This window comes from Patagioenas fasciata, chromosome 11 (assembly GCF_037038585.1).
Source record: "Patagioenas fasciata isolate bPatFas1 chromosome 11, bPatFas1.hap1, whole genome shotgun sequence".
Lineage (NCBI taxonomy): Eukaryota > Metazoa > Chordata > Aves > Columbiformes > Columbidae > Patagioenas > Patagioenas fasciata.
Genome location: NC_092530.1, coordinates 4,570,796 through 4,591,942, shown reverse-complemented (window position 1 = coordinate 4,591,942; position 21,147 = coordinate 4,570,796). Strand labels below are relative to the sequence as shown.

Below are 21,147 nucleotides of genomic sequence, written 5' to 3'. Positions count from 1 at the left end.
AGAACAGATACTACATTTCAGTAGTTAGCCTCTTGTATGAAGTTCTTAGAACAGTGCTTTCTTTCACTTCTACCTTTTTTATCATTGAAAGAATACAACTCTTGAACAAAATTGCTCCCATATCATCCCTATTCCATACATTTTCTCCTTTGTTTTTCTGGTGTGAGGGGCAGGTGGCATAAGGGGGTTGTTTCCTTTTTAGCCGTAGAAAGCCAAACAGATCACGGGGTAGTGAAAAGGCACAAAGGAAGCCACAAACTTTATGTAGTGTGCACTGACAGAACATTTTATCCTACATTTCCAATCTCTGAAGTCCCAGTCGTACAGCAGAGATTGGAGTTCTGAGCTCCCTTCATCTGCCCTCTGTGACACATGTAAAATTCCTAAGTTCCTACTGCAGTCAAGGAGTTGGTTTTGATTCTCTTCACAACCTGAAGCACCACATAGGTCAGGAGATCGTTGCAGCCACAAGGTGGCACTAGCGACCTGGTTCAGTAACAGCACGGCGACCACCCTCTGGCCACTCGATCGATCAGCTCGCAGACACCGATGTGGTGGATGGCAAATGGCGTTTATTGATAGGTAACACAGCAATATATATACCTTGAGTTTTACAACGTCACATCCATCTGCTTAGATCACACACTACACACTACACCTATCAAGGCAGGGGCTACTATCTTTCCGTACAGCGCAAGATCTTCCGGCCGCCAGACAGGAGATGAACCAGGATGCTCAGATAGGACTAAAAATTCTCCGGTCCTAAACTTCAGGGCTTCCCTGTAATCTCAGCAGACCTCTCACACTGATATCTGGGTTTAAGGAGCTGGTCAGGAGCCTCGTCTCCATTTCTTCACTGGTGGCTTTGCTGCCTGGCTGATGTGCAGACTCTGTACATGGATGCTGACACCTCCTGAGCAACCTGCTCTGAGACACTTAACAACATGGGCAGTTCTTTTCGGAAGAGTATTAGGACAGCAAAAAAGACCCTGGACTGAAGCAAATGAAAAGGGACGAAAAAGTTGTCGTCAGGCCTGTTTACTGTTACTTGAAAAGCAGCTCTGCATGTGATGTGAGTTATTCCTGTGGTCAGAGAGAACCTGAGAGCTGTCCCTAAATGGAAAACATGAAGGCGATGAAAGAACAGCGTCATTCAGGCTGGATGGGACCTCAGGAGGTGTCTTGACCAACCTCCTGCTCAAAGCAGGGTCAGACCAGATTACTCGGGGCTTTATCCAAACACATCTTGGTCACTTTCTGGGACAGAGTGAATGCGCACTCCTGGGAAACAGCTTCCAGTGCTTGACTGTCCTCATGACTGGAAAGTTTCTCCCTTTCTGCAGCACCTTACCAAGCCCAACCATCCAGATTGCATTTCACCCATCTACTTGCACACTGACACAGATCATAATATCCTACCTTGGACAGAAGAATACTACAGGGGATGACACTGAATGCCTTGCTGGCTTCCAGGTAACAGACCACCGCTGCTCTGCCCACATCCACAACCCTGTCCTTTCCTCACAGAAAGCAAAGGGCATGGAGAGTCACAACCTGCCCTGGGTAGACCCCGTCACCTTCTCTTCCAGACACCCAGAAATGGGGTCCCAGTGGACATGTTCTGGGGCACAGCCCTTAGTTCCCCTGCTCACCCATTGGCCATTTTGAAAAGTGCACACACTGTGTGAGAGCTGCCAGTGGTCAGGGAGTCCCCGCAGTGTCCATGAGCTTTCCAAGATGGTGGAGAGTGGCCTCCCTGTAACATCGTCCTGCTGTCTCAGCTCCTGGGATGCTGCCCCTGCTGTCCCATAGACTGGAGAGGGTTGTGTTAGTTCCAGTGACCCCTGACTTGATCCCCATCCACTGCTGGTTGTTCTCCAGATTCCTGTCTCAAGCCACAGAGGCTTGGGAGGCAGAAATTCTTCAGAAGAAAGATTCTTCCTTTGAGAGTGCTGGTAGGAAATGTATTTTGCTGAGTAACTGGACACGATTATTTATTTTCCCTATATATTTACCAACACATAAATATATTTCTTTTTCCTTATGATCACTTAGAAAGACAGATAACACAGATCTGTTGAGGTCACTGTCAACATGGCCATCTAAACAGAGAACAGTTCAATTCACCTTTTTATCCTTATTTCCTCCATCAGGCAAGAGTGGCCAACAGCTTCCAGCATGACTCACTGTGTGCCAAGGGTAAAAAGTGGCACTGACAGTCAATGGCAGTGGATTGTTTGGTGCCTTCGACTCTGTACAAGACACAAGGATTGTCTTTCTTAATGCTGGAGGCTTTGGTAGGAGAGAAATCTAGAGAACATTAAAAAAAAATGAGAGAAAAACCAAATGGAAGATGTAGAGTGAAGGGAATGTATTCTTGCAACATGAGGTATGAAACGTTGTTGGTGTTTTAATTCTCCTTTCTTTGTTTTGAATACTTTAAATACCAGTGTTTTCAAAAGAGAGAAAACAGAGACTTTTCAGGATGTGCATTAAGAACAAGAGGAGAACTTCTGATCTTCGACAACATTTCCCTTCTCTGCACTCTCTCTGTTATCTGCACACAAGCACTTGCGATTGCTCTCTGGGTTTTCCTTCCTCTTACTGTTTGATCACTCAGGCACCTGTCAACAACCCAGTTGCTGCTTTCAGCTTCAAGGAGTTAAAAGCTTCCTTGTCTTTCAGTAGTCTGTCTAATTCTGTCTTTACACAACTCTTTTATTGTGTTTATTTTAGAGTTTCCTTTCTCTCTACAACATTACTTGCGTGGTTCTGCCTTGGAGAAGGTGAACCTCAGTGGTGGCAGTTTGTCCTTGGTGTACAGTTGAGGAGTGTGTTTTCTTTTAATCATGACTCTCATCAGTGTTATTTTGTTTGTTCAAAGGTAAAGCAAAGTCCCTCTTTGCTGTGTGCAGCCAGGTCTCCAAGGAGAGCAGGTGGGAGCTGGTGCAAAGGAGCTGGCACATCCAGCTGCAGACTGCAGTGGAGAAGTCTGGTATAAGGAAAAGGGATGCAAGGCCCAGGAGGCCATGAGAGAAATGATGGGGTTGGGGAGGTGAGGAGCAAGGTTGTGCACACGGTGTGAGAGCTCAAGGGACAGCTTCTCCAGCCAGTCCAGACCTCCTTAGGAGAGACCCTGGATCAACATCAGATAATGCTGCAGTCAGGTCTTCTGCAAACTGAAGAGTAATAAAATACACCCTTTACAATAAAAAAGACATTTTTTATTAGAAGCTCTTTAAATCTTTCGCCATGATTACAAAAAGAAAGCTTTCTAATTCACAGTACAAGACTGGAAGGAAATTACAAGAAGATACATGGTTTGTTAGAGCTTTCTTCTCTGTAATGAGCCCCATGGAGCATTTGGTGCTCAGTCCTTGAACATTACTACGGTGCTGAGAGGAGATTGCACAAACCTTTCCAGAAGTCAAAGCCAGAAGAAAAAAGTACTAAGTACCTTGAAGTATTAATGAGTTCCACTGAGGGCAAGTACCAGCAAAACCTCCCCAGGGACTTGTTAGAGCAGAGGATTGGAGGCCATGATGGCAGATAAACAAAGGGAAATGTGCAGGCAGCTGAGGTGCTGAGAAAAGCCTGGTTTTGTTGGGTGAAGCAGAGAGGCCAAGGCCTGACCCCCAGCCCCTGGGAAGGCAGATCCTGTCCTTCACACATTGCTCAGGGCTCTTCCTGGGCCAGGGGGATGTGGGCTCTGTGATGCTGAGTGAAGGACAATGGTGTGACAGTTCCCAGCCTTCCTGGGGGTGTGCAAGGAGGCCATGAGGTGCCCCAGTGCCTGAGGACAACATGTCTCCTCACAGGCCTTGGTGGCAGAGGCGATGGCCATAGCCAAGGGGACAAAGACTTGGGTTCTCTTGGTGACATCCAGCCTTGCCAGTGTCCTTTGCCATCTCCACCACAGGTTGTCCTACACTGTCCCACTGCAGGCTGTAGTCACCCATCTCACTTCCTCCCCTTGCTCTCACCCTGGTATTTCCATACATTGACTGATGTGTCTCCACTCTCATGCTCTGTTCCTTGAAACAAAAGGAGATGGACTGATCTCCTGCTCCTTCTGGGTGATTTCTCGTGCTCTGTGTTATGTCACAGAAGATGAGAATTAAGATGTTCAACAGTGTTGTCCAAGTGCTGGTCACTGAGAGATGACACCAGTAACTGGCTGCACAAAGGACTTTGTACCACTGATGATATTTGGGCTTGATGGTTCAGCCAACTTCCCACCCAGCATCCACTTCTTGAGCCCCATCAGCACCATTCTGGCCAGAAGCAGACCATGGCTGAGCTTTGAAAACACCCTGTACACAACATGCCTTTCTTTCCCCTGTCCATTTGGGTTCAGCAATCCCTTCCTTGTCCTTCACATTCCTGGAAATGGCTTCAGGACCACCTGTCCCATCCCCTTCCCAGGGAGGGAGGTAGGGTGGCCAGCCTGTAATTCTCCGAGTTCCTATTCCTGCTCTACTTCAAGATGGGTCTGCATTTTCTGAAGACCCCAGAATCATTCTGGTTTCTATGACACATTTGAGAGCACAATCCGGAATCATGGCTAAGGGTGACGTAGCAGGCTGGAGCACTTGCAATGATCCTGTCCAAGGCAGCTGAGATGAATCTCATTGATCCAACGGGGTTTGTTCCTCGAGTCACAAACAGAAATATCAGGGTTCCATCAAGCATCCGCATCTGAGCTGCCCTCCTGGACTCCTTATGCACCCAGGGATGTTCAGGGACTGAGTCTGTCCCTTTTTCACACAGAGGCAGGAGTCACAGTGTCCCTCTGGCCTCCTGGTACGACACTCAAAGGATGGGAAGTATCTCATCCCTTTGGTGTGTCACCTGCTCTGTACTCATCTCAGATTTCCCACATCATGAGGAATGGACACATGGACCTTGGTTCAAGTAAGAAGATCCCAGTTCAAGGAAGCAGGCCTTCATGGTACCCCCAAGGAACAGCTGATGGCATTTGTGCTCGCTTGGGTTCATCTCACCTCACATACATAATGTGAATGTTTACAACTCACCTGTACAGTGCAACATGGACTTCAGACCTATTCATTCAATGTATCTTCATGGAAAGAAGAACAACCTCTCTGAGGTAAGGTGGGAGGCCAGGGTTAGAAATGGTAGTCCTGAGGGGCCAGTGCATGATGATTGACCTGAGGCTCCTTCCAAAGGGGTGTCCAGTGCACACGGGCACCAGTCGTACCCTGCTCTGCTGGTCCTGCAGGTCTCTGGCAGGAGGCCTGGCTGTGAGGGGACACTGCTGTGTGCCAGCCCTGCACACACACACTGTTCAGCTGTACAATGGTGTTTGCATCTATGGGCAACTTTCTTGGGCTTGTTCTTGGGAGAAACTCTGTAAAAACACATAAACATACAGGCACTGCCCTGAGGAGATCACCCTTCATTATGCATGCCAGCTCTGTCACAGCAGTACCCATTGCCTGTCCTTGCCTGCGGTTACAGGTCTCACACACAGCAGGATGGTGACCAAGCTGCCAGAGCACTCAAGCTCTGGAAGTGAAAAAAAACAGCCCCCGAAGATCCAGAGACGGTGCTCCCCAGTGACACTGCTGTACCTGCACGTTATTTCCTTCCATAAAAACACACAAACTGTCCCTGCAGCTCCAAAAATACCTTGGAGTAAGGATTTCAGGAAATATTCCCAAATATTTGTGGTGGCCTTTGTTATGGTTAAACACATAAAAACAGCACTTTATTTAAAAATCCACTCAGACAGAAAGGCACATAAGAGAGTGAATTACAAAGGGGATGACAATATTCTAGTGACTAAAAATAAACCACCATCACAAAAAAAAAAAAAAAAGGCAAAATTAAAGAAGAAAAACAAACCACAAACAAACAAACCAACCACACAAAAAGAGAAGATGTAATACAATGAATTGTTCTATAACTGCTATGCAGAAGCTAACGAGAAGACTTGCTTCAGGAAAATATCAGTCATCAGTTTGCACAGGGCATCCTTGATCTCCTGGTTCCTCATGCTGTAGATGAGGGGGTTCACTGCTGGAGGCACCACCGAGTACAGAACAGACACCACCAGATCCAGGGATGGGGAAGAGATAGAGGGGGGCTTCAGGTAGGTGAATATGCCAGTGCTGACATACAGGGAGACCACGGCCAGGTGAGGGAGGCAGGTGGAAAAGGCTTTGTGCCGTCCCTGCTCAGAGGGGATCCTCAGCACGGCCATGAAGATCTGCACATAGGAGAAAAGAATGAAAACAAAACATGAAAATGCTAAACAGGCACTGACCACAAGAAGCCCAAGTTCTCTGAGGTAAGAGTGTGAGCAGGAGAGCTTGAGGATGTGGGGGATTTCACAGAAGAACTGGTCCAGGCCATTGCCCTTGCACAGTGGCAGTGAAAATGTATTGGCCGTGTGCAGCAGAGCACTGAGAAACCCAGTGGCCCAGGCAGGTGCTGCCATGTGGACACAAGCTCTGCTGCTCAGGAGGGTCCCGTAGTGCAGGGGTTTGCAGATGGCAACGTAGCGGTCGTAGCACATGATAGTGAGAAGAAAAAATTCTGCTGAAATGAAAAAGAAAAACAAAAAGAGTTGGGCAGCACATCCTCTGTAGGAAATAACCCTGGTGTCCCAAAGGGAATTTGCCATGGATTTAGGGACAATGGTGGAGATGGAGCCCAGGTCGAGGAGGGAGAGGTTGAGGAGGAAGAAGTACATCGGGATGCGGAGGTGCTTGTCACAGGTTATGGTGGTGATGATGAGGCCGTTGCCCAGGAGGGCAGCCAGGTAGATGCCCAGGAAGAGCCAGAAATGCAAGAGCTGCAGCTCCCGTATGTCTGTGAACGCCAGGAGGAGGAACTGGGTGATGGAGCTGCTGTTGGACATTTGCTGCCTGTGGGCATGAGGACCTGTGCAAGGAGGAAAAGATTGTGACAAGTTAGAGGAGACTTCTCTGGGAAAAACCAAAGCCATTTCCTATAGACCCCCCTACCCCATCACATATAGAGACACTTTTCTTTTCCAGGAGAACGTCCTGACTGGAGTCCTCGTCGGTGCTTGATGAGTGTGCAATGAAGAGCAGGGTCTCTGTCCAGGGGCTCTTGAGCAGTCAGCCTGACCCTGTGTGATTGGGTGGGGCAGGGGCCAGTCCTGGGGTTCAGCTTTGTCAGCTGGAACCGCTCCTGGTGCAGAAGGGACTGTCAGCATCTGTACCCCCAGGCCTGAGAAACTGAGTTTGAGAGGTTTGGTGTTTCTGCAGCTCCTTCTCCCCTCCCACCCTGGGGAGTGTTGTTGGGTGTCAGAAACCCTCAGCATTTCTGGTGCACTCAGGGAGAACAGAGCGAGTCCTGTGAGACCAGAGGATGCCTGTGGGTCAGTGCAGAGTGAGGGCAGCTGCTCTGTCCCTCTGTCTTGCTCCAGCTGCCCTGGGCTGGCACCTTTCTGAGATGGAGACTGATCACACTCCCAGGTTACCCTGAAAAGCCACCAGGCACTGCTGAGAGCAGAGGGAGCCAACTCAGACCATGACATGGCTCACCCTTTCCCAAGGTCTCGGCACTCCACATTTAGCCCTGGACACACGGCTCATTTCACAAACTCAACAACATTTTTGCTGTTGTAGCATCTCTGTGCATTTACATGGGGCTTTCAGATAACACAAGGATGCAGTAGGACAGGTTTGCATTCTAGGAGGAAACCTCACAGCTAGGAAGGAAATCTCAACGAGACAGTCAGGAATTCTAAGGATGGCATTTGATTCAGGGAGACTCACCTCATTCCCCAGCCCCACAGACTGCATTGCCCACACCCCACAGGTCAGAGCAAAGCTGGGACACGTGTTCCCATGGACACACCTGCAGGAAAGGACCCACAAGATGAGGCTGTGACTCTGCAGCTGAAACTGCCATCCCCAGAGAGCCTGAGAGCAAGAACAAGATCCCAACAGCAGTGACCCAGAGCAGGGGAGCAAGAAGGACAATGCGGTGAGGGTGGGTGTGAGAGAGGCCAGGGCAGAGGCAGCCGGGCACTCAGACAGCGTCACCCTTCCCCAGCTGTGCAGCCACCTCCCAGACACCAACATTGCCGGGCAGCTGCTCTCAGCCCCTGTGCTCTGCAGAGGAACTGGAGCTCTGGCTGCACAGGAGCTGCTTCATGCCTTGGAGCGCCCGGCCCTGAGGGCAGAGGCTTTGCTGGGTGGGACAGGAGGCCAGGGGGCTGCTCACAGGAGGGATCTGCACTGCAGGGGATCACAGGGACTTTTCTCTGTTCTCCCTCCCATAGAATTCCAGGCCTAATTTCCTCTCATTTCTGATCATTCTCCCCCTGGGAGGTGTTTCCCTGTCCATGTCTCTTCCCTGTCAGTGCTCACAGACCCCATCCCAGCCTCTGTGCCCTCCCCGTGGCCCTACAGATCCTGCCTGTTCACAGGGCACTGCCTGGGGGCATCTTCCTGTTTGCAGGTTGGAAAACAGGACAGGTCAGACTAGGCTGACGGGTCCAGCAAAGGTGAAGCAGGTGCTGTGCACAGGCAGAGGGGTGGTGAAGGGATGTTATGAGCCTTCTGGCAGATGTGCTGATCACTCAGAGTTGCAGTTCAGGAGTCTCAGTGACCTGTCTAAGCATGAGAGCTCATTTTTACTTTATCCTTTCCTGCACCCCCACCCCTTGGGATAGGAAACTGAAAAGAGAGGCTCAGGAAAGCTCCTTTTCTGTCTGGTAATCCTTGCACTGATCTTGTCCTTGAGGCATCCCCTTGGAAAAATCTTGGGGTGATCTGGAGCTGTGAGCAGTGCTGACCCACACAGCACCCTCTCCACAGCAGAAACACATTTCCTGCCCTATAGCGTTTGCTCCTTCATGTGACATCTTCTCCTCTCAGTATTGTTGGTCTCTCCCCGGGCAGGCTGAGCGCTGACACTGGCAGGCGGCAGAGTCCCTGCCCCAGCACAGCCCTGGGGTGCAGGGACCCTGCTCTGCAGGACAGCCCTGGGCACCCCTGGGTGCTCCCCCTGCAGTCACCCTCAGCAGAAGGTGCCATGATGCCCTTTCCCATTGATGATGCTGCAGGGAAGCACTGCTATGGAGTGTGTTCTTCTCTACAACAGAGATACTGTGAGAGAGACCTGACATATCCTGTAAATTTTAGGATGTATCATCTTTAGGGTCTCTCTCCAGGAAATGCAGCTGCATTGTCCTACAGCCAGAGACTTACCATGTTAGAACTGTGAAGATTTGTCTCATTGAATCCTCAGCAACCTACCACCCCACATTGCCTTTAATCTCTCTCTGGCTGGCTGCTCTCCCGTCAGCATCTCCAGGCAGAGCCCTCAGCCCTGCTGCGCTGTGCAGAGGAGCTGCTCCTGGGCAGAGCTGTCTCTCTGCAGCGCTGCCGCTTGCCAGGAGCTCCCTGTGTCCCAGGAGCCCAGCCCAGCTCAGCAGCACAGGAGCAGCCCATGATGTCCCTTTCTCTGTCCCCTCTGGGCTCCCCCACATGTCCCTGGGGCTCCAGGGGCACAACTTCAAAGTTGAAGTAATCAGTGATGTTGATTCTCTCTCCTCTTCAGAGACACTTCTTTACAGCACTGTATATTTAGTTTTTAAAAATAAATCACTGTGAGAATCATATTTTCTTGTCCCATCATTAGACAGGACACCAGGAATCTCACAGCAAAGTACCTAATTCCTCAAAGCTAGAGGAGGAATATGTTCAGTTGAATGACTTTAGGCATTTTATTCTGGTTTTATACTCGTAGGCCTAGAGAGACATTCATCAGTCTTTGACCATGTCATGTCTGTGCTCTGAGGCAAAGCCTTTGCACACATGGGCTCTTGGACACTTGGTACCAGGTTTCTTGTGGCAGGTCAGAGCTGGGCTGATGCCACAGCTGGGGTGGTTCAGCCCAGATGTGAGGCAATGGCCTCAGCCAGGGACCTGACTGGGGAGCTCGAGCTGTCAGTGCTGCAGACAGAGCTGTGACACGGATGGAATGAACTGCCAGGCAGGGTGGCAGAAGTGAGTTCATCTGGTCTGCAAGGACAGCAGCCTCCAAGCACAGCAACAGGCCAGATCAGAACTCAGTCCAGACCTGTAAGGCGATTCAAGGGCCCATAATGAGCTGTTACTACTGCAGGGACAGTTGAAGGAGAAACAAAGACAGTGTGTGGCCATTGATGAATTTAATAAGGGAAAGAGGTGAGAATCCCTGTGCCTTCTTGTCCTCCATCTTCACCCGCATGTGTCCCAGAACTCCATGACTGGAGACAGGAATCTGGAGAACAACCAGCGGAGGATGGGGATCAAGTCAGGGGTCACTGGAACTAACACAACCCTCTCCAGTCTATGGGACAGCAGGGGCAGCATCCCAGGAGCTGAGACTGCAGGACGATGTTACAGGGAGGCCACTCTCCACCATCTTGGAAAGCTCATGGACACTGCGGGGACTCCCTGACCACTGGCAGCTCTCACACAGTGTGTGCACTTTTCAAAATGGCCAATGGGTGAGCAGGGGAACTAAGGGCTGTGCCCCAGAACATGTCCACTGGGACCCCATTTCTGGGTGTCTGGAAGAGAAGGTGACGGGGTCTACCCAGGGCAGGTTGTGACTCTCCATCCTCTTTGCTTTCCGTGAGGAAAGGACAGGGTTGTGGACATGGGCAGAGCAGTGGTGGTCTGTTACCTGGAAGTCAGCAAGGCATTCAGCATCATCCCCCACAACATTTTTGTGTCCAAGGTGGGATATTCTGGTCTGTGTCAGTGTGTAAGTAGATGGGTAAAAAAACAATCTGGATCGTTGGGATGGAAACGTGCTATAGAGAGGGAGAAACTTTCCAGTCATGAGGACAGTCAAGCACTGGAAGCTGTGTCCCAGGAGTGCGCACTCACTCTGTTCCAGAAAGTGGCCAGGATGTGTTTGGATCAAGCCCTGAGTAATCTGGTCTGACCCTGCTGTGAGCAGAAGGTTGGTCAAGACAACTGCTGAGGTCCCTTTTAGCCTGAATGCAGCTGTGCTTTGTTCCACTTCATGTTTTCAGTTTAGACAAAGCTCTCAGGTTCTCCCTGACCACAGGAATAACTCACATAAGATGCCAGGATGCTTTACAAGTGCCCCCGAACAGTCTTTACCACAACTTTTGCATACCTTTTCATTTACCTCAACCCAGGGTCTTCTTGTTTGCTGTCCTAATGCCCTTCCAGGAAGAACAGCCCATGTTGTTAACCCATTCAGAGCAGGTTGTTCAAGAGGTGTCAGCATCCATGTACAGAGTCTGCACATCTGCCAGGCAGCAAAGCCATCATTACAGAAATGGAGAAGAGGCTTTTGACCAACTCCTTGAACCCAGATATCAGTGCGAAATGTCTGCTGAGATTCCAGTGAACACCTAAACTGTAAGTGCAGAGCATGCAAGTCCTCTTTGGGTATCCTGGTTCATCTCCTGACGCATGTGGTGCTTCAGGCTGTGAAGAGAATCAAAATCAGCCATTTGACTGGGCTAGTTCCATTTTCCACGTGTCACACAGGGCAGGTGAAGGGAGCTCAGAACTCCAGACTCTGCTGCACACCTGGGACTGCAGAGACTGGAAGTGCAGGTGACAATGTGTGTCAGTGCACACCACATAAACTTTCTGGTGTCCTTTGTGCCTTTGTACCAAAGCCCAGCCTGCTCAGATTTTGAAAGGATTGCTCCAAAGCCTGGTGACCCAAATCTCTACAACTGTCTCTCCTCAACAGCCTTTTATCCCAGGAAGGGGAAAACTGCCAATGCAGGCACCAAACCAGTGCCCAACCTGCCTGGAGAGCCAGGACAGCTGTGCCACACAACAGCAGCCTCTGAGGGAAGCTGGAGGTGATGGAATTGAAATGGTTTCAACCCAAATCATAGAATCATAGCATCATAGAACAATTAAGGCTGGAAAAGTCCCTTAAGAACATGGACTCCAACCATAAATCAAACACTGCCCAGTCTACCACTAAACCATATCCCAAAGCGCCACATCTCCAGGTCTTTTAAATACCTCCAGGGATGGAACCCCAAATACTGAGCTGGCAGGACACCATTGGCTGCATTTGGACATAAGATACTGGTCATGACTGTGAGTTCAGCCCTCGCTGGCAGAATGTCTCACACCCTCACTGAGGAGGGCAGGGGGTTGGGAGATGGGAGCATGTTTCAGTTTCCAGATCCCAGCACAGAGCCCAAACCATCCTGCCCTTGAACTCTGGCATCCCAGTTCCTGAGATGCAAAGCTGGTGGCCTTCTGAGGATAATCAGGTTAAAAGGCAGGAGAAGTCCTTCACATGTTTGCATAACTTATCTAGACACAGGGGTAACTCACCAGGTCTTTACGGCATTTCACTCGGCATCAGTTTTGACATAATGGGTGCTGTCCTGTGACTGCCCTTTCTGCACAAATGATCATAAAAACACAACGATTCAGTAAGACATGGCCATAAGGGGCTGTTATGGACAAGAAAGCTCACCATGAACTCTGGAGAGAGCAAAGAAGTTTATTATTATCACCATGAAGAACCAAGAAGCTCAAGGCCTCTTCTGAAGAGCGGGAGGCCCTGAGCAGCCGTGATTGGCCATGTGTAGGTATGGGAGAGGGTCAGGGCATGTCAGGGAGAAGCAATGAGATGGCTGATGGCTTCAGTGAACCCTTCCAACCATGTCTGAGCCCAGAAATGGAAAGCAGTTGATGTCTGCAGGTGGAGGAGGAACAGGAGGAAGATTTTCCTGGGAATATGGAAGGAAGAAAGGCCTCTCTTGGGCTACTCATGTATGGCAGTGTCATTTGCATGCTGTGGGCATGGCTGTGCCTGGGAGATGGGGAATGGCTGCTGCTGGGGTGTTTGTGCTCAGTCATGGTCCATGAGCTGGCCCTGCTCTGCTCCTCTCTCACACTGCCCACACTTGGATGGTCCTCAGGAATCATCCATGAGCCTGGTGGATCCATGAACCTCCTGGAGCGATGGGGTATAGATCCAAATAGAGGATTCAAGCAAGTGTGGGACTGAGAAATTGAGGTGACTGGTGACCATTGCCAGATGTATGAAAGAAGCTGGGTGAGTTGTGAGGAACTCACAGGCATTTCCAACTCCACAGAAAACCAGAGCCTTGCAGTTAAAACAACAGCACAGAAAACCCACCCCAAAACACAAAACACTCACACTGTCCATAGGAAAAGACTTGAAAAACATTTGAGAAAAATCTACCAGGTCCCAGGGGTCAGGGCTCAGCCATTCTGGAAATGAACAAGCATCAAGGGCTGACATGGCATCAGAGCCACCTCCACATGGCCCTCACCACCTGTAACCAGTGTCTCCACGTCTTTCCTTCACCAGCCTCCAGGGACAGGGACCTGCACTGGTTGTTTCCTTCACAGCTGTGTCAGTGATGACCCTTCATGGGGTCCCAAACACCCTCAGAAACTTGGGGTTTGCTTCTGCCTTTCACTTCATCAGAGGTTTGTTCATTCTTTGAGTAGCTGCAGTTCAGGATCATGGCAGCAGAGGGCTCATGAACATCGAAAATGCTCTTACAAGCCAAGCCACTGTGCAACATTTTCCTAAAGGCTTCAAGTCTGGTGTGCATGATTAGAGAGCTTTCAGTCCAGGACACTCAAGAGGAATCACACAACTCTGGACCAAGAGGTGGGTGTTCCTGGGAATCTCACGTGCCACAGCACAGCAATACTTGTGTTCAGGGAGCTGGTCAAATGACCCATCTCCTGTTCTGTAATGGTGTCTGAGTTTGCTCAGGTCACCCCTGACTTGAGCCCCATCCACTGCTGGGTGTTCTCCAGACTCCTGCCTTCAGGAACAAAGTCCCAGGAGACCTTGCTGGTGAAGATGGAGGCAAAGAAGCCATGAAGAACCGCAGTCCTGTCTGATTCTACTCTTAAGAAGTGCAGCAGCAGGCCCACAATCGACCTCTCTATTTAACTGCAAATGAAGCTATATCAGGTCATCTTCCTGCCCGCAGCCTCCCCTTTAGGTATCAAGTCCAGGGCAGCTTTGGCATCATCCCCACATCCATGGCCAAGGTTTCTAAATTCCTCCTTTGCAGCTTCCCCTGCTTCCACCTCCTGTGTGCTGCCTTTCTGCCCTGAAGCTCCATCAGTTCAAATGAGCAACCTCATGAGATAAATGCTTCTTTTCATGAGTACTTGGAGAGATCATTCTTGTGCTTGGAGCAACCTGTCCTGTAAGGCTTCTCAGATTTCCTGAGCTCCTTCACCCTTGAGACCTACTTCCATGTCACCACATCGCCCACCATTCCCCAGTATGTCAAAGTCTTCTTCTCTGGAGCCCACCAGCCTGTGCTCTGCTGCTGGCCTTCCTCCCTGCCCTCTGCTGCCTGGGACCCCAGTGTTTCCTGGTCACGACAGCCAAGGTGGACACTGATGTTCACATCCCTCACCACCTCTTCCTTGTTTCCCAGTTCCAGATCCAGGTGAGCATCACCCTTGTTGGCCAATCAGGCAGACATGTTAAGCAGTTGGCGCAAGATCTTCTGGACCGTTGGAACCTGCAGCTTTGCCTGGCCAGTGAATGTCAGGGCAATTACAGTTCCTTATACGAACCTGCTCATTGACTGGAGACATCCTCCTTGAGTTGCCGGCAGAAGATCATTTCGATTTCTTCTCCATGATCAAGTAGTTTGTAACACCCAAAACATTGTCACCTTATACTGGGTTTACAAGGCAAAGTCTTGGAACTGGGCATGAGTGTGGCTGTGCTACAGTTGTCACCGCTCTGAGAAGACAACAGGACGTTCACCGATGTCAGACAGAACCAATTTCAGCTGCTCCAAGATGGACCCACTCCTTGCCAAATCTGAGCCACTCAGTGATGCTGGCAGCACATCTGGGATATTGTATTTGAGAAAGGGTAAAAAACGCTGCACAACAGCAGGTGGGAGAGAGGAGGGAGGAAATGTGAGAGAAAAGCACTGCAGACACCAAGGTCATATCCCATAGGAGCCAAGCAGGTCCCTCAGCAGGCCAAAGCTTGCTCTCCTGAAATCCTGCTCTTGGCCTTGTTATCATCTCCCAGGAGCCTCAGCTCCACTTTCCCATCCCTGACTGTTCCATCCTGACCAACTCTTTCTGGTTTGTACGTGTGAAGTCCCACAGGGCACCTCATCTCACTGACTCCTCAGTCACCCGTGTCAGGAAGATGTTGTCAATGAGCTCCAGCCCCTCCTGGATGGCTGGTACCTTGCAGATATTGGGATATCTTAGGTCAGCCATGAGGACACTGCCCTGGAAACATGAGGTTTCTTTCATTTGTCTGAAGGAGGCCTCATCTAATTCCTCTTCCTGATCAGGGATCCTGTAGCTGATGTCCAGTCACCACAACACTGCCCATGTTGTTCTGCCCTGTCATTCAGACTCCTCAAACTTCAGCTGGCATTGTCTGCCCCCAGGCAGAACTTCAGGCATCTGGTATTTACCCATCAGAAAACTCTGAATTTTGACAAGATGAAATGACCAGTGCTCTATCAGGGCAGGAGAATAAACCCATCCATGAGGACAGAGCAGGACCTGACACGCTGAGCAGTGACCCTGAGGAGAAGGGCCTGGGCACTCCAAGGTCCCCACACCAGCCCGTGGTGCACGCTCACCATGAACAAGGCAGCTGCACACGGGGCTGCATGAGGAGGAGCGTGGGGACACAGACACCTGGAGTTCTCATCCCATTCGATTCAGCACTGGTGTGACCCCACACACACGGGGGTGTGCCAGTGTGCGGCTTCCCAGTTTGGAGAAGCAGGGAGGAACTGGAGAGTGCAGGGCTCTGCCAAGGCAGGTTCAGCACCTTGTGCACATGGTGTGGGATGCTGAGGGACCTGGGCTGCTTTGGCCCAGCAGCGCTGGGGAGGCTGCAGCAGTGCAGGAGTAGCCTGAGAGTGCTTGAAGGGTGGTTTCAGAGGTGGTGGAGGTTTTCTGCATAGTGGGAAAGAGCATGAGAAAGGAATAATGGCCCAAAGTGCAGCTGGGGAGGTCTAGGCTGGACAAAAGCAGCAAGGAATGTGACTGGAAGGGCAGTGCTGTGGTGGAGCAGGTCAGCAGAGGGAGTCTGCATCAGCCCAGGGCTTTATGCTTCAAGGAACAGCTGGGGAGGATGCAGAGATCTCAGCAAAGGAAGGAAGATGCTCAGACAAGAGCAAGGTGGGGCAGCAGGGGGGATGTCTGCAGCCTGCAGGGAAAGAGGTGCAGGGGATGCCACAGCACAGGACAGGCTGTGGTGGAGATGATCCAGGGATGTAAAGAGGCTGAAAGACCCAACAGACATGAGCTCCACTCCCCTTGGCTATGGCTGTTGTCTGCACCTCTGATGCCTGTGAGGAGACACCTTGTCCTTCCAGCACAATGGCCTCATGGCCTCCTTGTCCCGAGCCAGGAACCTGGGAGGTGTGGGACCATAGTCCTGCCCTTGGCCTTGCACAGCCCCACATCACACTGTCCCAGGAAGGGCCCTGGGCAACGTGGGAGGGACAGGATCTGACTTCCCAGGGCAGGAGGTCAGGGCTTGGTCCTTTGGTTAATGAAACACATTCAGGTTTACTCAGCATCAGAGCCCCCTTTCACTTGCTTACCCTTTGTTCTGCTTCAAGTTTTCTGTCCCAGTAGCCCCTGGGGATGGTTTCTCAGTTATGTCCCTCAGCAGGATTCATTAACGTTACAAGAAAGTTTGAAGTTTTGATTTGAGTTTCACTTCTTCAACTTGCCCTCAAGGTCTGAGTTTCGTGGACTCAGCACCAAACCCACCAGAGGGGTCATTAAATCACCTCGGGCTGCTCCTGTGCTGCTGAGCTGGGCTGGGCTCCTGGGACAGAGGGAGCTCCTGGCAAGTGGCAGCGCTGCAGAGAGACAGCTCTGCCCAGGAGCAGCTCCTCTACACACGCAGCAGGGCTGAGGGCTCTGCCTGGGGATCTCAGGGAGACGAGCAAGGCAGAGAGAGATTAAAGGTGGTCAGGATTGGGAGGATGACTGAGAGCTCACTGGAGGAGGAACTTTTGCAGCCCTTGCAATGATAAGTCTCTGGGTGCAGAGCAATGGAGCTATAAGTAGTGGTGGCATCTCCCAAAGTTACCACAGGCACAGCTGGTGGGATCTGTAAGGAGGGGGCTCTTGTCAGGCAATGTTGAACAACTGTGAAGCCGGGTGAGCACCCAGGAGTGCCCAGGGCTGTCCTGCAGAGCAGGATGTCTTAAGAGAAGGTCCACACAAGGATTACGACACAGATTTCCAGAGCCTGTCGTTTGAGTTTCCTCTCTCAAGGGGTGGGGGGTGCAAAAAAGGATAAAAGGAAAATGAGCTCTCATGCTTAAACAAGTCACTGAGACTCCTGAACTGCAACTCTGAGTGATCAGTACATCTGCCAGAAGGCTCATAACATCCCTTCACCACCCCTCTGCCTGTGCACAGCACCTGCATCACCTTTGCTGGACCCGTCAGCCTTAGTCTGACCTACCCTGTTTTCCAGCCTGCAAACAGGAAGATGCCCCCAGGCAGTGGGGAAACATGGACAGGGAAACACCTCCCAGGGGGACAATCTCCAGGCAGCAGGGAAATGATCAGAAATGGGAGGAAACTGAACCTCGAATTGTTATGGGAGGGAGAACAGAGAAAAGTCCCTGTGATCCCCTGCAGTGCAGATCCCTCCTGTGAGCAGCCCCCTGGCCTCCTCTCCCACCCAGCAAAGCCTCTGCCCTCAGGGCCGGGCGCTCCGAGGCATGAAGCAGCTCCTGTGCAGCCAGAGCTCCAGTTCCTCTGCAGAGCACAGGGGCTGAGAGCAGCTGCCCGGCAATGGTGGTGTCTGGGAGGTGGCTGCACAGCTGGGGAAGGGTGACGCTGTCTGAGTGCCCGGCTGCCTCTGCCCTGGCCTCTCTCACACCCACCCTCACCGCATTGTCCTTCTTGCTCCCCTGCCCTGGGTCACTGCTGTTGGGATCTTGTTCTTGCTGTCAGGCTCTCTGGGGATGGCAGTTTCAGCTGCAGAGTCACATGCCAACCTGTCCTACAGAATTTGTGTGTTATCTGAATCCCCATGTAGAAGCACAGAAATGAAGCAACAGAGAAAATGTTGTTTGCTTTGTGAAAAGAAGTCGTGTGTGTCCTGGTCTAAATGTGGGGAGCTGAGACCTTAGGAAAGGGTGAGACATGTCATGGTGTGAGATGGGTCCCTCTGGTCTCAGCAGTACCTGGTGGCTTTTCAGGGTAACATGGGAGTGTGATCAGTCTCCATCTCAGAAAGGTGCCAGCCCAGGGCAGCTGGAGCAGGACAGAGGGACAGAGCAGCTGCCCTCACTGTGCACTGACCCACAGGCATCCTCTGGTCTCACAGGACTCGCTCTGTTCTCCCTGAGTGTAGCAGAAATGCTGAGGGTTTCTGGCACCCAAGAACACTCCCCATGGTTGGAGGTGAGAAGGAGCTGTAGAAACACCAAACCTCTCAAACTCAGTTTCTCAGGCCTGGGGGTACAGATGCTGACAGTCCCTTCTGCACCAGGAGCGGTTCCAGCTGACACAGCTGAACCCCAGCACTGGCCCCTGCCCCACCCAATCACACAGGGTCAGGCTGACTGCTCAAGAGTCCCTGGGCAGAGACCCTGCTCTTCATTGCACACTCATCAAGCACCGACGAGGGCTCCAACCAGGACATTCTCCTGGAAAAAGAAAAGTGTCTCTTTGTGGGAGGGTCTGTTGGAAATGGCTTTGGCTTCTCCCAGAGAAGTCTCATCTAAAATATCACTGTCTTTTACTCCTTGCACAGGTCATCATGCCCACAGGCAGCAAATGTCCAACAGCAGCTCCATCACCCAGTTCCTCCTCCTGCCGTTCACAGACACACGGGAGCTGCAGCTCTTGCACTTCTGGCTCTTCCTGGGCATCTACCTGGCTGCCCCCCTGGGCAACGGCCTCATCATCACCACCATAGCCTGGGACCAGCACCTCCACATCCCCATGTACTTCTTCCTGCTCAACCTCGCCCTCCTCGACCTAGGCTCCATCTCCTCCATTCTCCCCAAGTACATGGCCAATTCCCTCTGGGACACCAGGGCCATTTATTTTATGGGATGTGCTGCACAAGTATTTATGTTTCTCCTTTGTATTGCAGCAGAGTATTTTCTTCTCACCATCATGTCCTACGACCGCTACATTGCCATCTGCAAACCCCTGCGCTACGGGACCCTCCTGGGCAGCAGAGCTTGTGTCCACATGGCAGCAGCTGCCTGGGCCACTGGGTTTGTCAATGCTCTGCTGCACACGGCCAATACATTTTCACTGCCCCTGTGCAAGGGCAATGCCCTCGGCCAGTTCTTCTGTGAAATCCCCCAGATCCTCAAGCTCTCCTGCTCACACTCCTACCTCAGGGAAACTGGGCTTCTTGTAGTTGGTGTCTGTTTAGCATTTGGGTCTTTTGTGTTCATCGTGCTGTCCTATGTGCAGATCTTCAGGGCCGTGCTGAAGATCCCCTCTGAGCAGGGACGGCACAAAGCCTTTTCCACGTGTCTCCCTCACCTGGCCGTGGTCTCCCTGTTTATCAGCACTGGCATGTTTGCCCACCTGAAGCCCCCCTCCATCTCCTCCCCATCCCTGGACCTGGTGGTGTCTGTTATGTACTCGGTGGTGCCTCCAGCACTGAACCCTCTCATCTACAGCATGAGGAACCAGGAGGTCAAGGATGCCTTGTGGAAACTCATATCTTATAGTTTCCTGAAGCAATAAATTGCCCATTTGCTTCTACATAGGAGTGAAATGTAGCTAATTACAAGTCCAGCCTGTCAGCTGTATTTTCTGTTCTTATTTTTGGGTTTTTTTATTGCATTAATGTCATCAGCCCCTTTTTAATTCACTGTCTGCTTTTGTTTTACAACCGCTGGCTGTGTGAGGAGCCGTGTTCTCCTTGTCTCTAAACAAAATAAATGGTCCTGTAGTGACTTGTTTTTCACTTTATCCTTCCTGAAAGGCCTTTTTAGTGCTGCAGGGACAGTTCCTGTGCATGAGTGGAGGGGAAAAGAGTCCAGCCTGGCAGCCCTGCCAGGGAGCACCAGAGCTTGTTCTTCCAGAGCTGTTCTGGTTCCACTGCCACACTCTCCTTCTCATCCCTTGTGTTTGTGCAAGGCCTGAGTGCTCTGGCAGCTTGGTCCCCGTCCTGCTGTGTGTCAGTGCTGTGAGCGCAGGCAGGGATAGAACTGGCCCCAGAACAGACTTTCCAGATAGAAGGGTGATCTTCTCAGGGCAGGGTGTGAAGCTTTAGGTCTTCTTCCAAAGATTCCCTAAAGAATATGCCCATGAATGTGGCCACAGGTGCAAACCCCAGGGCACAGCTGAACAGTGTGTGTGTGCAGGGCTTGCACACAGCAGTGTCCTCTCACAGCCCGGCCTCCTGCCAGAGACCTGCAGGACCAGCAATGCAGGGACTGGGCTGTGCCCCTGCGCACTGGACACCCCTCAAAATCTGTCCGAGGGCATCGTCATGGAGTAGACCCTCACAAACACCATTCCCAGCCCTGACGTCTCACCCCAGCTCGCAGAGGTTGTTCTTCCCTCCATGGAGAGACACTGAATGAGTTGGTCAGCAATCCATGTTTGCATTGTACAGGTGAGATGTGAGCATGCACATCATGTATGTGAGGTAGATGAACCAAAATGAGTGGAAAATCCAATGAGTCCCACGAAATGCTCTGAACCCGTTTGAGAGCTTTAGACCCCCAGGAAAGAGCTCAGTGACAGTGCAGCCCATCCAGCTGCATCTGTGTCCCTCACTGAGCAGCACAACCAGTCTGCAGTCACCCCATGGTTCTGCAGCCAACCTGTTCTGCAGAGCATCAGTGCCAGTTTGAGACCCTGTGGGGAGCACAGGGAAGGGGCCAGGAGCACCAGAGCAGATCAGAGGAGGAATGGGGGAGGTCAGACAGGAGCTGACCTGGGCTGGAAATGACCTTGGAGAGAAAAATGCTGGTGTTCAGCTGCCCCATGATTATACCCAGAGTTTAGGGTGCAGGGCCAGAAGTCCTTGCTGTCCTGGTGCTTCACCAGGCCTGGGAAGTAGCTGGAGAAGGATTGGTGTCCCCCACTTGCCATCTCTTAGTGCATCATCCCTCATGAAGGGTGGCATGGAAAGCAAGTCTGG

At 51.3% G+C, this 21,147-nt stretch overlaps 2 protein-coding genes across 2 annotated transcripts in view; one reads left to right on the top strand and one right to left on the bottom strand.

Moving 5' to 3' along the window:
• Positions 1–6,541, bottom strand: part of LOC136106431 (olfactory receptor 14J1-like) — a 47,042-nt gene extending 40,501 nt beyond the window's left edge. Inside the window, exon 1 of the mRNA XM_071813657.1 lies at positions 5,989–6,541. Coding sequence (XP_071669758.1) covers positions 5,989–6,541 — 553 coding nt within the window. The remainder of the gene's footprint in view (positions 1–5,988) is intronic.
• A 12,265-nt stretch (positions 6,542–18,806) lies between these two features.
• On the top strand, positions 18,807–19,739 carry LOC136106529 (olfactory receptor 14A16-like). Its single transcript, XM_065846881.1, has one exon. It carries the CDS (start codon positions 18,807–18,809, stop codon positions 19,737–19,739), a length of 933 nt encoding a protein of 310 aa, XP_065702953.1.
• The last annotated feature ends 1,408 nt before the right edge of the window (positions 19,740–21,147 follow it).

Coding starts and splice junctions, on each gene's coding strand:
- LOC136106529 (XM_065846881.1), top strand. CDS start 18,807: ATGTCCAACAGCAGCTCCATCACCCAGTTCCTCCTCCTGCCGTTCACA.